Genomic DNA, 15,446 nt, shown 5'->3' on the forward strand with positions numbered 1-15,446 from the left:
GTCCAGGGTCATGGGGAAGGAGATGTACTGACGTCTCCTTCTGAAAAGGGCATTGTTCACCTGGCGGATGCAGCAATGTACCGTGAACTGGGAGATGTTGGCAATGTCCCCAGTAGCGGATTGGAAGGAGCCAGTGGCATAGAAGTTGAGAGCCACCGTCACCTTCACTGCCACCGACAGAGACGTCCTGCTCCTCAGCTGTGGCTGCAGATCTCTGCGAAGCAGGTGGCAGATCTCAGTGACCACCTCCCTTCTGAATCGCAGCCTCCGAACACACTGCTCCTCAGACATGTTCAGATATGAGAACTGCTGGCGGTATACCCTGGGTGGGTAAGGCCTCCTGTGCCGACGCTTGTTGGCCCTTCTCCATCTGGCCATGACTGGCACTCTCTCACGGCATCTCTGATCCCTTTGAATGCAATGCAGAAAGCCAACGTTTCCACCCATTGTAGCCCCCATTACAGTATATGTGGCGACTCAAGGCTATGGCACTGAAAGTGAAATCCAAGTGCAAAGCTCTGGCCTGAAGCCAGAAGTACCTGTGCGAGCGCTGAGTCAAAGCAGAAAGCTCTCTCTATTTGTCTCTCACACAGAAGGATTGGCACAAAATGGCTGCCACTTATAATGCAGGAGGAGTCCCCTTTAAATAGCGCCCCCCGCGCCCCGCAGCGACTGGGAACCGTTCCCCTCTACCAGTCGCTGGGGGCGCCAGGCGCAAAGAAGGGCGGCGCCACTGAAGTTCCGGTTCGGGACGCACCAAGGGCGTTGCACCATGAAATGACGTCACGATCTGCGCGCGCAGCTGAGCGGGTGCTGCGGTTTAGCGCCGCCGCTAAATCTTGAGTGAAGTTCGCGAGCGGCGCAGATCGCGCCGCGCCCGGGCGCTAGCCGCTTAGCGCCCCACTTCTGCTCCTCCTAAGGCGCTAGCGGCTGGCGCTAACAACTGAATTTCTAGGCCCTTGGGTTTAATATATATTCCGAATCCAATTTTTTTCCATTTTTTCCCAATGTAATAATGTCTCCTTGACCTCAGATTGCGACACAACTTGTTTTTGTACGGTTGATTAAACTGTGCCATGTGGTCCATTCTCTTGTCCTGTGCTACTGCTGATACTACGTGCCAAGGTCACCCATTGAATTCTTCATGTTGGTAAATGGCCTGTAAAGATGCTAATAACACAGCTCAAGCTGTTTTATATCAATTGGGCAGCACTAATGGGGAAGCCATGTGATGTCCCACTATTTCCCCACAGTCTTCAACTTTAAACTGCTCTTCTGATGATGTCATTGAGGCCTGACTGCTATTTTAACTAGGGGCCTAAGCAGGGACGTGGTTGTGGCTTTCCCGCCGGGTTATCCTATCAGGACAAAGAGGTAAGTATTTTTAGCCGTTTACTATCCTGTGGGGCCAGGAAGGTATCTAACAGCACTGTGGGAGTACTTTCACCACATGGACTGCAGCAGTTCAAGAAGGTGGCCCACCACCACCTTCTCAAGGGCAGTTAGGGATGGGCAATAAATGCTGGCCTAGCCAGTGACGCCCACTGGGCCTAGGACACTGCCCTGAGGAACTCTTGCAGTGATGTCCTGGGGCTGTGATGATTGACCTTCAACCACCACAACCATCTTCCTTTGTGCTATGTATGACTCCAGCCAGTGGAGAGTTTTCCCCCTGATTCCCATTGACTTCAGTTTTACTAGGGCTCCTTGATGCCACACTCTGTCAAATGCTGCCTTGATGTTTAGGGCAGTCACTCTCGCCTCACCTCTGGAATTCAGCTCCTTTGTCCATGTTTGGACCAAGGCTGTAATGAGGTCGGGAGCTGAGTGTTCTTGGCGGAACCCAAACTGGGCATCAGTGAGCAGGTTATTGGTGAGTAAGTGCCGCTTGATAGCACTGTCGATGACACCTTCCATCACTTTGCTGATGATTGAGAGTAGACTGATGGGGCGGTAATTGGCCGGATTGGATTTGTCCTGCTTTTGGTGGACAGGACATACCTGGGCATGTTTCCACATTGTCGGATAGATGCAAGTTTAGTAGCTGTACTGGAACAGCTTGGCTAGAGGCACGGCTAGTTCTGGAGCACAAGTCTTCAGCACGACAGCCGGGATGTTGTCGGGGCCCATAGCCTTTGCTCTATCCAGTGCACTCATCCGTTTCTTGCTATCACGTGGATGCAATACTCCAGTTGTGGCCTAACCATCACTTTATAAAGGTTCAGCATAACTTCTCAACTGTTGTACTCAATACCTCTATTTAGGAAGCCCAAGATCCCATATGCTTTGCTAACCACTCTCTCAATATGTCCTGCCACCTTCAGGGACCTATGCACATTGGCCCCTATTTTCCGATCGCAGGCCTCCCGATCTGGAAAAATCTGCGTCCTGACCGGAGTGCTCCCGGGACGCACACGCTTCCGCTCCTGGGCCTCTCCAAACTTGAAGAGTGCAGGGCCCACATATCCCAGCATGTAGTTCACAGCGTCCCTTGGATCACATGGGCCATGAGGAGCCAATCACAGAAGGGAATCTCCCTTCATACATTTAACAGGAAGACCTGTCAAATATATGAATGGAGATCACCCCAAAAATATAGCAAATCTTTTAATAATTTTTTTAAAAATCACATTTTTAAAATGACTTGAAATTACAATAAATTAAGTACTTTAAACAAAAATTTAAGTTTTTGAAAAAAATAATTAAAGTTTTTTACAGGGCTAAAAATAAACTTACCTTTTTTTTAAAGTATTTTTAAATGATAAATCAGTGAAATTAAAAAAAAACTTTTTTCAACTCTTAACTTGGTAAAAGCAGGCCTTATGCCTGCTTTTACCAGGTGTAAGAACTGTAAGTGTTTTCTGTGGGCGGAGGGTCTCCAAAAAGCAGAGCTATCTGCCCGCAGAGGCCCTTCTCCAGGGCAGCCGGAGGATCTGTCAAGAACATTCTTGACAGATCGGAAATTCCGGTTTTCAGCGCATGCGCTGTGCATGCGCGTACCCACCCGTAGGGATCGGAATATCTGGGCCATTAACTCCCAGGTCCCTATGTCCCTGCACACTCTTTAAAACTGTGCCATTAAGTGTATATTGCCTCTCCCTGTTCCTTCTGCCAAAATGCATCACCTCACACTTCTCTGTATTAAATTCCACCTGCCACTTGTCTGCCCATTCTGCTAGCCTTTCTGTGTCCTGTTGCAGTTGATTGGTATCATCATCACTGTTTGCCACACCCCCAAGTTTTGTGTCATTTAGAAATTCTACTCTGTATTCCAGTATCCAGGTCATTTATATATATATCAAAAAATGCAGTGGTCCCAGCACTGACCCTTTGAGAACACCACTGTCTACCATTCTCCAGTCTGAAAAACAGCCATTTACCACAACTCGCTGTTTTCTATCCTTAAGCCAATTGCTTATCCAAGCTGCCACTGACCACCTATTCCATGAACCTCAATTTTGTTAACCAGCCTTCTATGTGGTACTTTGTCAAACGCCTTCCTAAAATCCATGTAGACAACATCCATTGCACTCCGTTCATCAATCCTCCCTGTTACTTCATCAAAAAATTCAATTAGATTAGTCAAACACTATCTGCCTTTTACAAGGTTAGTTGCTGGATTATTTTTTTCTGGTTGTTGCTGCAGCTCTACGCATTTTGAGTGCTTTTCCATTCTTGTTAAAATTTCAATAGTCTACAGGGAGTGGTCTGGTCGGTGCTGAAGAACTTTTTTGGTGACTTAAAGGCTTGTGCACAAACCAGCTGCTTCCAGACGTGGGTGGCCTCGTAGGGCTTCCGCTTGGCATTGAGCATAACTGGGAGAAAGAGCATGGGCCATGCAGAACAGGACAAGCTGCTAGAAGAAGGCGAAGGGGGAGAAAAGCTCTCAACAGGAGGCCATCTCCACAGAGGGTCTTTAGAGAGCAGATCTGTTGGCGAACAGATTGCTAGAGTGCTGTGGAAGTCCTGGGAGCCCCTTTCCACACTAGTATCCAGAGCCATGATGACTGCAGTCTGAGCTTCCACCGCAGCACTCAGACTTTGGGTGGATGCTGCTCGTGCTGCCATGGAAGCTGAGACATCGGCCATCAGACTGGTTGGTTCTACAGGTGTGCTGCTGGAGGTGGCCGCCCATTCCATGTTGGAAAGGATGGACTCCAAGCTCTGCGCAAGGCCCTGTGCCAAGTTGGTGCCGGACTCCTCCATCCTCCTTGACAATGAACACAGGCTTTCAGGCAGGCTTTCCAGTGCATTTGGGTGTGTACACCCATCAGCCTCCTTCTGTAGCCTAGCCCATTGAAGTCCTCATCTGAGTCCTCTGCAGCAGAACTAGTGTACGACGTCGCTGCGACTGTGAAATCGAATGATGGTGTGTCTTCATCTTCACTCTCTTCTTGTTCTTCCTCCACTGCCTAGGCAGGTTGAAGTTCTTTGGTATCTGAAAGGAAAAAGTGACAAGGGTAGGGTTGTGGTGAGGGGAGAGGAAAAAGTAACAAGTACATGCTTACTCCATCTGCAGCTTGTAGGTCAAAAGAGATTGTGGGATGAGGGAGAATTGGGATGAGAGGAGGAGGATTAGGTATGCGGATACCCTCAGCTTCAATGGCTTCTGTCCCACTGGCCCATGGCCATGGCCTCATTAATGACCCTTCCCATAATGGGGGTGAGAACATGCAGGCGTGCCTCTCCCCCACCTGCCTGCTGCATCCAGTTGTGCACCACCTTCTCCTGCAAGAGAGAGGGATGTGTATCAGTGAGTGTTGTGCAATCTGTTTGAATGATGTGGCTGTCATGGTTGAATAGCTGGCAGTGTATGCAAGCTGTGAGATGTGGGTGTGAGGCTTGCAACAGTGCTAAGTGTGTGAGGGCGAGGTGAAGCATATGAATGTTAGGTATGAGTCCTGATTGATAGAGATTTTTGGTAGGTGAGTGATGGGGTGAATTGAGCAGTGGCTGAGGCTAATGATGCAATTGGTAGGATATGGCATTTGAAGATGTATTCACTGACCTTGACCACTCGTGTGAGATCATTGAACTTCTTCCTGCACTGCATCCATGTTCTTGGAGCTATACTCCTGGCATTGACCTCCTCCGCTATCTCTTGCCACTGCCTTCTGAGCATGTGTCTGGAGGGCCTCCGGCCCCCCTGAGGGTACAGGACATCGTTCCTCCTTTCCACCTCAATCAAGACCTCCAGTGCAGCATCCGAAAACTTGGTGCCCACTCTCTCCCATGGTCAGCCATTGTTGATTGTTGCAGCCACAATGCACCTTCCCTTTAAGAGATGCAGACTAGCTTTAAATAGATATCAGGCCCCCTGCTGATGCGTGCAGCCAATGAACAGTGCAAGGAGCGCTGGCTGCATGCAGAAATCATGGTAACGCACAGGCAGCACGAAGCTGGCGCCTGCCTGCATTTCAATCAATGGCCAAAGGTTAATTGCGCATCGTAATCCCTGCGCCCATTTTCAGGGGTTATCCAATTTAACCCCCAACATCTTAGATCTTAATCTATATTATCTACTTTATTTTGGACTGTACAGTGACTTCCAGTTTGACACATTAACAAGGTAGCAAAGGAATACAATCAATGCTATGATGTTACTGTGTTAAATTTATTGGAATTCTCAGGATATAACATTGAATAATTATTCAACACTGAAGTGAGTTTACTATAGAGTGTGACTGCTTCATACTCCACTGACTTCCAAAAAACAACACCTCATTAGTATCAAAGGAACGATAGGGTTAAACTTCCAATTTCGCTACAGAATAACTGCAAAATTCCACTCAATAATTTCAATGGCCAGAAAATAACAGACTGGGGTGCACAGTTTCATAATATGTACATAATATTTCATGCACCGGGCGTGCAGCAAAAGAAAATATACCGTTGTATAATTTGGCAGACTGGTTATATTAAAAATGCATAGTGCTGACGTGGTTTGACTACTTGCTTTGTTCCTTTTATTTAAAGAACCCTTAGGGATGTGATTATGTGTACTTCTTGTTTTCTTAATGCAGTGGAAGGTGATTTATGTACTCTATCCAGAGTTGAATCACACCCTCTGTGTTTGAAGCCATTGTTACTGTGTTACAGTATTGAATTTTCAAACAGACTCCGTTTCCTAATCTTATGCAGGCCAATGCAATGCACAACAAAGCAGCACAAAATTGGTCTCTGCTTCAAGTTTCTGTTGTTTTCCACATTGTACAGGAGTTAATTACCTTGAATCTAATTCTCTGCTATTTTTTTCCAAACTCTAGTGCTTCCTCTCATGTTTCCCCTCTCTATTCTTGAGGCTTCTTGCTGTGCTTTACAACACTGAACAATTGTTGCATCAGTTCCTCAGTCTGGTTAGAAGTAGTGAGAATGCACTTTCAAAACAGAAGTACTCTGTAAATGCTTCCTATAAAGGTGGGAAACTTCTTATTTAGAAAACAGTCAGTGCCCAGGACTCATTCTGGGGAGTTAAACGTACTTTAATATTGTATTCATCGGTAAATTAATACCAGCACAATTATATTTTTTAAATTCTTTTGATCAGGAGAAATGTCTTCACACAGAGCATTGAGAAGCTGTGGAATTCACTTCCAGGGTTAGTGGTTGAGGCAAAATCTATGTCAACATTCAAGATTAAATTGGATAGGTGGATGAAGGAATATCAGGACAGGGTAGGTAAATGTGATGAAGACTATTTGCTCACGTGGAGGGTAAAACACCATCAATGACTGGTTAGGCTGAATGGCCTGTTTCCGTGCTGTAACTGTGTATAGATATGTATAAACATTTAGAGCCATAATTCTGGTGGAGGGGGGGGGGGGGAGAATTTTTTTTATGTTACACTGTCCATGTAGTACCTCTCTTGATACTGTGACACTTTTAATGTGACTTACAGGTCTTATTTCCCTCACATTAAACAACAAATGACAGCATATATATAATGCCTTATTAGTGATCAGGAAACTCTTTAGTATCCGGCACCAACGGGACCGGAATGGTGCCGGTTGATTAAAAATTCCGGATGACGGAGAGGGTTATCTACCGAGGCTATTTTTAACAAACGAAGAGTCAGACTCCTGTTATTGAGGTGTTCGGACTTCTGACAGTGCCAAGAAGCCAAGTAGTGGCAGTTTGGAGAACTACCCCCACTGACTAACTTGGCCACTGCGGGAGACTCGGACTCGGACTCAGCAACATTTCTGGTTATTGAGGTGTTTTCGGAGTATGCATTTTGCCGGTTAATAGAGAATTCCTGATATTTAGGTGCCGTTTAAATGAGAGTTTCCTGTGCAATCTAGGCAATTGTGATAAATTAATACTGAGGTTCAATAGGTCCTTCATAATCAAAATTGTGTTTTGTTTTCTCTCCATAGATTTTGATCCAGGATATTTTTGGGCCTGGAGCCGCTTTCTTGATTACATCCAGTTTTGTTTATCCTTCACTGTGTTGTGCCTCTTTGTTACGTACCTGCTGATTGACTCCCAACTCTTTGTGGAAACTCTTGGCTTCTCAGCTGTCCTCATTGAAGCCATGTTGGGAGTACCTCAGCTTTTCCAGAACTTCAAGAACAAGTCAACAGCAGGAATGAGGTGAGGAAATATTCTCACTTGTAAAAACCTGAATATTTTAGAAGACTCATAAGTATTGCTACAAATCATGTGCTTGCTTATTTTAAAATGTGTAACATAGGGATAGTAATACCACTATGTAAAGGAACATTTACAGTGGTAAATTGTAATATATAGCAGAACCCTTATTATTCACTATAATGGGGGGTGGCCCCCAGTGGATTATGAAACTGGCAAATAATCGAGAGTCCCCAAATCTTGATCTTGCAGCAATACAACAGGGAGAACAGTGAGATAAGTACAATGTACAAAGATAAAAGGTTAAGTATTTTCATCAAAAAAAATGAAATACAAACAGCAATAAGTGTGTTAGTGGTCTGTGTAATATTGCGCGAGGCCTCGCACTATGAAAATTGTGGAAGATAATTGGAAATTTGGGTAATTGGAGTGTGTCTACTGGAAGTTCTACTATATAATTATTGCTAGTTCAAGGTCGGGGGGGGAAGTACCATAAAAATAAATAATGACAAGGTTGGATAGAGTTTAGTTGTCACTGCTGGATGGTAAACTTAGCATTGTGGATCGGCTGCCTGTGACATGTCCCACTCAATTTTTCTTTCATTTGAAATCAATACAAAGGGAAACCAGGCGGGATATATAAGGGGCCTGCTTGGCCGTTTGTCACAGTCGGCAACATCATGGTTTTAACAAGCCTGTATCTGCTTAGTGATGAAATATTTGTAGCTCTCATGGGTAGAAAGCATAAAAGATCAATAGACAAGTCTTTTGATTCTGGGCTCAGTACAGCCCAAACCTTTAAGGCCATTGATGGGATTTATCTACCCTGTGGCAAAGTTCACTCTCTACAACATTGCAGATTTATGGTTGAACTATCTATCAGTCCCTGATTGGAATAGTTACTAGCATGGAAGCCAGGCTCTATGTTTATGTCAAGAACACCAGTCCAACTGCACGACAACATTTTGTATTGAATAGAATAGCAACAAAGCTTTACACACCAATTCTGACTGGATTCTTGTATCCAGAATTTCAAATACACAGTTAACATACTTCTGATAAAACCAAGTATTGAAGTACATACTAAGGCATGAGATATCTCTAGGTGTCTCCCCTGGCACTGCCAGCACCTTTTCTCATTCTGAATTAACAGCACTCCACTACGGCACAGTGCTTCATCATTAGTGAAGGATTTAGAAGATTCAACTGAAAGCAGGCCAAATCAAATGACAGTCAAAGTTGAGATTCTTTCTTGCAACTTTTCCAGATGGTAGCCTAATGCTTTATTTCTAGAATGGATTCCCCCCGCAACCCCCACGCCACCACCCCCACCACCCCCCCAAAACTTCTCCAAAGATTTAAGTTATTACTTGAAATCAGCTACAACTTATTTAATGTTTCTTAAAATGCCTTATTTACCAAAATCGGTACATTAGTTCTATGGATAAATACTTGAAGGAGAAAAAATTGCAGGGATATGGGGAAAGAGCAGGGGAATGGGACTAACTAGATTGCTCATTCAAAGACCCCGTGCAAATCACCTCCTTCTGTGGGCCAAATGGCCTCCTTCTGTACTGTACTACTCTGTACTACTCTATGTCCAAAGACGTAACCTTGAAAACTCCAGATATATATTTTTGTTGAGTTTGCATATGACATATACTTATATCTGCTGTGCCTAATAACTTGCATATGAATTTTAGGTACGTTCATAACATTTTAATTATAAATAATCTGCTATATTTCCTTTATTTGTTGAATAACGAAACCGTGAACCTCATTTAATCAAAAACAAAGTTTATTCTAATATTATTTTACACGATGCACCTCCTTTATGCGGCACATATCTAATCCCTTGAATCATTGTGGTCAAATGCTAAAACAATTAATGCTTTTGTGTAATTAGCTTTATTCAAACAGCTCATCCATGATCTATTAAAAGAATTGAAAATCCAAACACGCAGGCTCATTCCTTTGATAAAACAATGACAAATCTATCCCTAGATTAGAAGATTAGTGGTTTGTACCTGTCAGTGGGCCCTTACCTAATGCCTTACAGTAACGCTACTATATGATGTTCAAACCTTCATTATGGAAACACTGTTCTCTGAATGAAATATTTAACCAAAATCCTGCTTCTTTGGATGATAAAAGTACAACAACACAGACCAAAGAGATTATGGAATGTTTCTTATGCCCTGGCCAATATTTTCACAGAATTTTTCCCTGCACCCCATTGATATTCTTATTCTCTATGAGTAACTATAATGTTATAGATTTTAAATCTGTTCATGCTTTTGTTACTTATTGATGACAAATATAGAATCATGGAATAGTACAGCACAGAAGGAGGCCATTCGGCCCATCGAGTCTGCGCCAGCTCTTTCGAAGAGCAATCCAGTTAGTCCCACACCCCGCTCTTTCCCCATATCTCTGCAATTTTTTTTTCTTCAAGTATTTATCCAATTCCCTTTTGAAGGTTATTATTGAATCTGTATCCACCGCCCTCTCAGGCAGAGCTTTCCAAATCCTAACCACTCGTTGCGTAAAAAAGTTTTTCCTCGTGTCACCTCTGGTTCTTTTGACAATCACCTTAAATCTTGCCTTCTTGTTATCGACTCATCAGCTATTGAAAACAGTTTCTCTTTATTTATTCTTTCTAAACCCTTCTTAGCCTTCTCTGCTCCAAGGAGAACAACCCCAGCTTCTCCAGCCTATCCACGTTACTCTATTTCCCTCATCCCTGGAACCATTCTAGTAAATCTCTTATGTACCCTCTCCAAAACCTTCATGTCCTTCCTAATGTGTGGTATCCAGAAATGGACACAATACTCCAGCTGGGGCCGAACTAATGTTTTATATCGGTTTAGCATAACTTCCTGGCTTTTGTACTCTCTGCCTCTATTTATAAAGCCCAGGAACAATTTTGCTAACAAACCAAGTGTATGGTACTTTATCAAATACGTAGTATAATCTTATTTTGGGGGATAGCGATCTTGGTGTCCATCAGTGCTGGGGAATTGAATATATTTATGTATTTTTCTCCCAGTGTTGGAATCAAGCATTCACAGGTCAGGGTCTAAAATGCTGGTAAAAGGTTGAAGGCAGAATAAAACTATCTACGCAACTGCAACAAAGTTACTTATCCTTAGCAGAACGTGATTTATGGCAACACTGTCAATATGTGTGCAGGAAGTGTGTCCAGCTGCAGCTCCTAGCGGACCGCATGGCGGCGCTGGAGCTGCGAATGGACTCACTCTGGAGCATACGCGATGCTGAGGATCTTGTGGATAGCACATTCAGTGAGTTGGTCACACCGCAGGTAAAGGCTAGCTCAGACAGTAAATGGGTGACCAAAAGGCAGGGTAAAGGCAGGAAGGTAGTGCAGGAGTCGCCTGCGGTCATCTCCCTCCAAAACAGGTTTACCGTTTTGGGTACTGTTGGGGGAGATGACTTATCAGGGGAAGGCACCAGCAGCCAGGTTCAGGGCACCATGACTGGCTCTGCTGCACAGAAGGGTGGAAAAAAGAGGGATAGGGCTATAGTGATAGGGGATTCAATTGTAAGGGGGATAGATAGGAGTTTCTGCGGCCGAGACCGAGACTCCAAGATGGTATGTTGCCTCCCTGGTGCAAGGGTCAAGGATGTCTCGGAGCGGGTGCAGAGCATTCTGAAGGGGGAGGGGGATCAGCCAGTTGTCGTGGTACATGTAGGTACCAACGATGTAGGTAAAAAGAGGGAGGAGGTCCTACAAGCTGAATTTAGGGAGTTAGGAGCTAAATTGAAAAGTAGGACCTCAAAGGTAGTAATCTCTGGATTGCTACCAGTGCCACGAGCTAATAAGTTTAGAGAGAGTAAGATAGATAAGCTAAATACGTGGCTTGAGCAGTGGTGCAAGGGAGAGGGATTTAAATTCCTGAGGCATTGGAACCAGTTCTTGGGGAGGAGTGACCTGTACCAAGGGGACGGTCTACACCTGAACTGTGAGGGAGCCGATGTCCTCGGGGTAATATTTTCTAGGGCGGTTCGGGAGGATTTAAACTAATTTGGCAGGGGGATGGGAACCTAGGTAGTGGAAAAGAGGGAAGTCATATGAAGTCAGAAATAGATGGTAGAAAGGTGAGAAGCAATAAGCAAAGGAGAGAAACACAAAGGGCCAAACTAATTCATAATGAGAGTGTGAAAAAAGCAAGCCTGAAGGCTTTGTATCTTAATGCTAGAAGCATTAGGAACAAGGTGGATGAATTAGTTGTGGAAATAGAGGTAAACAAGTATGATTTGATTGGGATTACAGAAACGTGGCTGCAGGGTGGGCAAGGCTGGGAACTTAACATCCAGGGATATACAATATTTAGGAAGGATCGGCAAAAAGGTAGGGGAGGTGGGGTAGCATTGCTGGTAAAGGAGGGGATTAATGCAATGGAAAGGAAGGATATTAACACGGATGAAACGGAATCTGTATGGGTAGAAATGAGAAATAGCAAGGGGAGGAAAACGTTAGTGGGTGTGATATATAGGCCTCCAAATAGTAATATGGAGGTGAGGGAAGGCATAAAAAGGGAAATTAGAGAAGTGTGCGATAAGAGCACAGCTGTCATCATGGGTGACTTTAATTTACATATTGATTGGACTACCCAAATTAGTAAAAATTCTGAGGAGGAGGAATTCCTGGAATGTTTTCGGGACGGTTATCTGGACCAATATGTCGAGGAGCCGACTCGAGATCAGGCCATTTTAGACTGGGTATTGTGCAATGAGAAGGGACTTATCAGCAATCTTCTTGTACGAGGCCCCTTGGGTCAGAGCAATCATAATATGATCGAGCTCTCAGTCGAGATGGAGAGTGAGGAAATTGAATCAGAGACTAAGGTCCAGAACTTAAATAAAGGGAATTACGAGGGTATGAGACGGGAATTGGGTAAGATTGATTGGGTGGTGTTTCTGGGGGGATTGACAGTGGATAGACAATGGCAAGCATTCAAAGATAGAATGGAAGAATTCCAGAACATGTTTATACCGGTTTGGCATAAAACTAAACCTAAAAAGGTGACTCAACCGTGGATAACGAGGGAAATTAGGGACAGCATAAAATCAAAAAAAAGGGCATATCAACTGGCAAAAAAAAGCACCAGACCGGAAGATTGGGGGCAGTACAGGATACAGCAAAAGAGGACAAAGGGATTAATCAGGAAGGGGAAAATAGAATACGAAAGTAAACTTGCAGCAAACATAAAGACAGACTGCAAAAGCTTTTATCGGTATATCAGGAGGAAAAGACTGGTAAAATCCCAAGTCGGTCCCTTGCAGTCCGATTCGGGAGAATATATAATGGAGAATAAGGAAATGGCAGACCAATTAAACTCATACTTTGGTTCTGTATTCACAAAGGAGGACACAAATAACCTCCCAGGAATATCGGCAAACATAGGGACTAATGAGAGGGAGGAGCTGACAGAAATTAGTATCTCTAGGGATATGGTGTTGGGTAAGTTGAGGGGACTGAAGGCCGACAAATCCCCGGGGCCTGATAAACTACATCCTAGGGTACTTAAGGAGGTGGCCCTGGAGATAGCAGATGCTCTAAGGATCATCTTCCGGAACTCCATTGACTCGGGAACAGTACCCGTGGATTGGAGGGTAGCTAATGTTACCCCAATATTTAAAAAGGGGGGTAGAGAGAAAGCAGGGAATTATAGACCAGTAAGCCTTACATCGGTTGTGGGCAAAATGCTAGAGTCCATTATTAAGGATAAAATAGCGGAGCACTTGACAAATGGGGAAAGGATCGGACAGAGTCAACATGGATTTACAAAGGGTAAATCGTGTTTGACTAATCTGCTGGAATTTTTTGAGGAGGTAACTGGTAGAATAGATGGGGGAGAGCCAGTGGATGTGGTGTACCTTGACTTCCAGAAAGCCTTCGATAAGGTTCCACACAAAAGATTATCATGCAAAATTAAGGCTCATGGGATTGGGGGCAAAGTATTAACGTGGATAGAGAACTGGCTGGCAGATAGAAAACAGAGAGTTGGAATAAACGGCTCGTTTTCGGAGTGGCAGGCAGTGACCAGCGGGGTGCCGCAAGGATCTGTCCTGGGACCCCAGCTGTTCACAATATATATAAATGATCTGGATCAGGGAATTGGATGCAATATTTCCAAATTCGCTGACGACACTAAACTAGGAGGAGGGGTGGGCTCTGATGAGGATGTCAGGAGGCTACAGTGCGATTTGGACAGGTTGGGGGAATGGGCGGATACGTGGCAGATGCACTATAATGTGGATAAATGCGAGGTTATCCACTTTGGGGGTAAAAACAGGAGGGTAGATTATTATCTAAATGGCAATAGATTGGGAGATGGGGAAGTGCAGAGGGACCTGGGTGTTCTTGTGCACCAGTCACTGAAGGAGAGCATGCAGGTGCAACAGGCGATTAAGAAGGCAAATGGTATGTTGGCCTTCATATCAAGGGGGTTCGAGTATAGGAATAGGGATACCTTACTACAGCTGTACAAGGTGCTGGTGAGACCGCATCTGGAGTATTGTGTACAGTTTTGGTCGCCCCATCTGCGGAAGGATGTTCTTGCCATGGAAAGAGTGCAACGGCGATTCACCAGGCTGATACCTGGAATGGCGGGAATGACCTACGAAGAGAGATTAAATAGTTTGGGCTTGTACTCACTGGAGTTTAGAAGATTGAGAGGGGATCTCATCGAAACATATAAAATTATGGCAGGCCTGGACAGGCTGAATTCAGAGAGAATGTTTCCAATGGCCGGGGAGCACAGAACCAGGGGCCACAGTCTAAAAATAGCGGGCAAATCATTTAAAACAGAGATGAGGAAGAATTTCTTCACTCAAAGAGTGGTGAGCCTGTGGAATTCCCTGCCACAGAGGGCTGTGAAGGTTAATTCAATAAATATTTTCAAGAGAGAATTGGATATATTTCTGAAGGCTAAGGGGATTAAGGGTTACGGAGAAAAGGCGGGGACGGGGTACTGAACTGGTAAGATCAGCTATGATCTCAGACGAAGATCAGCCATGATCTCATTGAATGGCGGAGCAGGCTCGAAGGGCCGAATGGCCTACTCCTGTTCCTATCTCTATGTATCTATGTATCTATGTAATATCTTTCCCGTGCCAGCTACCCATGTAGTCTCTATGAATGAGACAGCCAATTATTTCCTAATATGGGCAATTGTGTACTTGAGACTTGTGCCCCACATGAAATGGTGAGAGACTGCCAAGCCTTCACTTAACACAGTGGTGTCCAAACTGAAACCTGTTAGGGCACATGCAGCCCCTGAGCCTTGACAATCTTATTTGTGCTAGTTTACCCTGTTTTGACTTTTATAGGCCTAGAGGTTTGACAACAATAACTACTTACATTTCTGTAACAGTCATTATGCACAGAGAGACATCTCAGAATGCATTATAGAATGGCGGATAACAGGGGGAGTTGAGGCCAGAGGTGCATAGGAGTTCACTGGAACCAAAGAGGATGGCCTTGGTTTTGCCAAAATTAATCCATTAATTGGCCGCAGGGTGGGCTTAACAAGGCCACTCAATGGAAAATAGCGTGGGTTGGCGAGACGTCGCTGGAGGCGGGGCTAAAACCCGGCAAGCAGCAGTCCCGCCTCCAACACGTCTCCATTCATAAAATCCAGCCCTGTAATTCAGACTTCTGCAGGCAGTGGAAATAAAAACCCTAAATTAGCCTTACATTTTTTGATTACATGTAAACTGAACATACTAAATTTTCAGTTATCCAACTGTGACAAAGATCTACTCGGAAGTGTAAGGAGCCGAGAGGACTATTAATTTGTTTCTAAAGTACTACAGATAAAACATCGATA

General features: G+C 44.4%; 1 protein-coding gene across 2 annotated transcripts in view; it reads left to right on the top strand.

Moving 5' to 3' along the window:
* Nucleotides 1-15,446, top strand: part of LOC147116668 (solute carrier family 66 member 2) — a 125,175-nt gene that overhangs the window by 89,762 nt on the left and 19,967 nt on the right. For both annotated transcript variants that reach the window (XM_085991767.1, XM_085991768.1), the window contains exon 4: nucleotides 7,377-7,593. In XM_085991767.1, the coding sequence (XP_085847893.1) occupies nucleotides 7,377-7,593 (217 nt within the window). The remainder of the gene's footprint in view (nucleotides 1-7,376; nucleotides 7,594-15,446) is intronic.

This window comes from Somniosus microcephalus, chromosome 6, assembly GCF_052327205.1.
Source record: "Somniosus microcephalus isolate GS21.2 chromosome 6, FLI_Smic_1.0, whole genome shotgun sequence".
In the NCBI taxonomy this organism is placed as follows: Eukaryota; Metazoa; Chordata; class Chondrichthyes; order Squaliformes; family Somniosidae; genus Somniosus; species Somniosus microcephalus.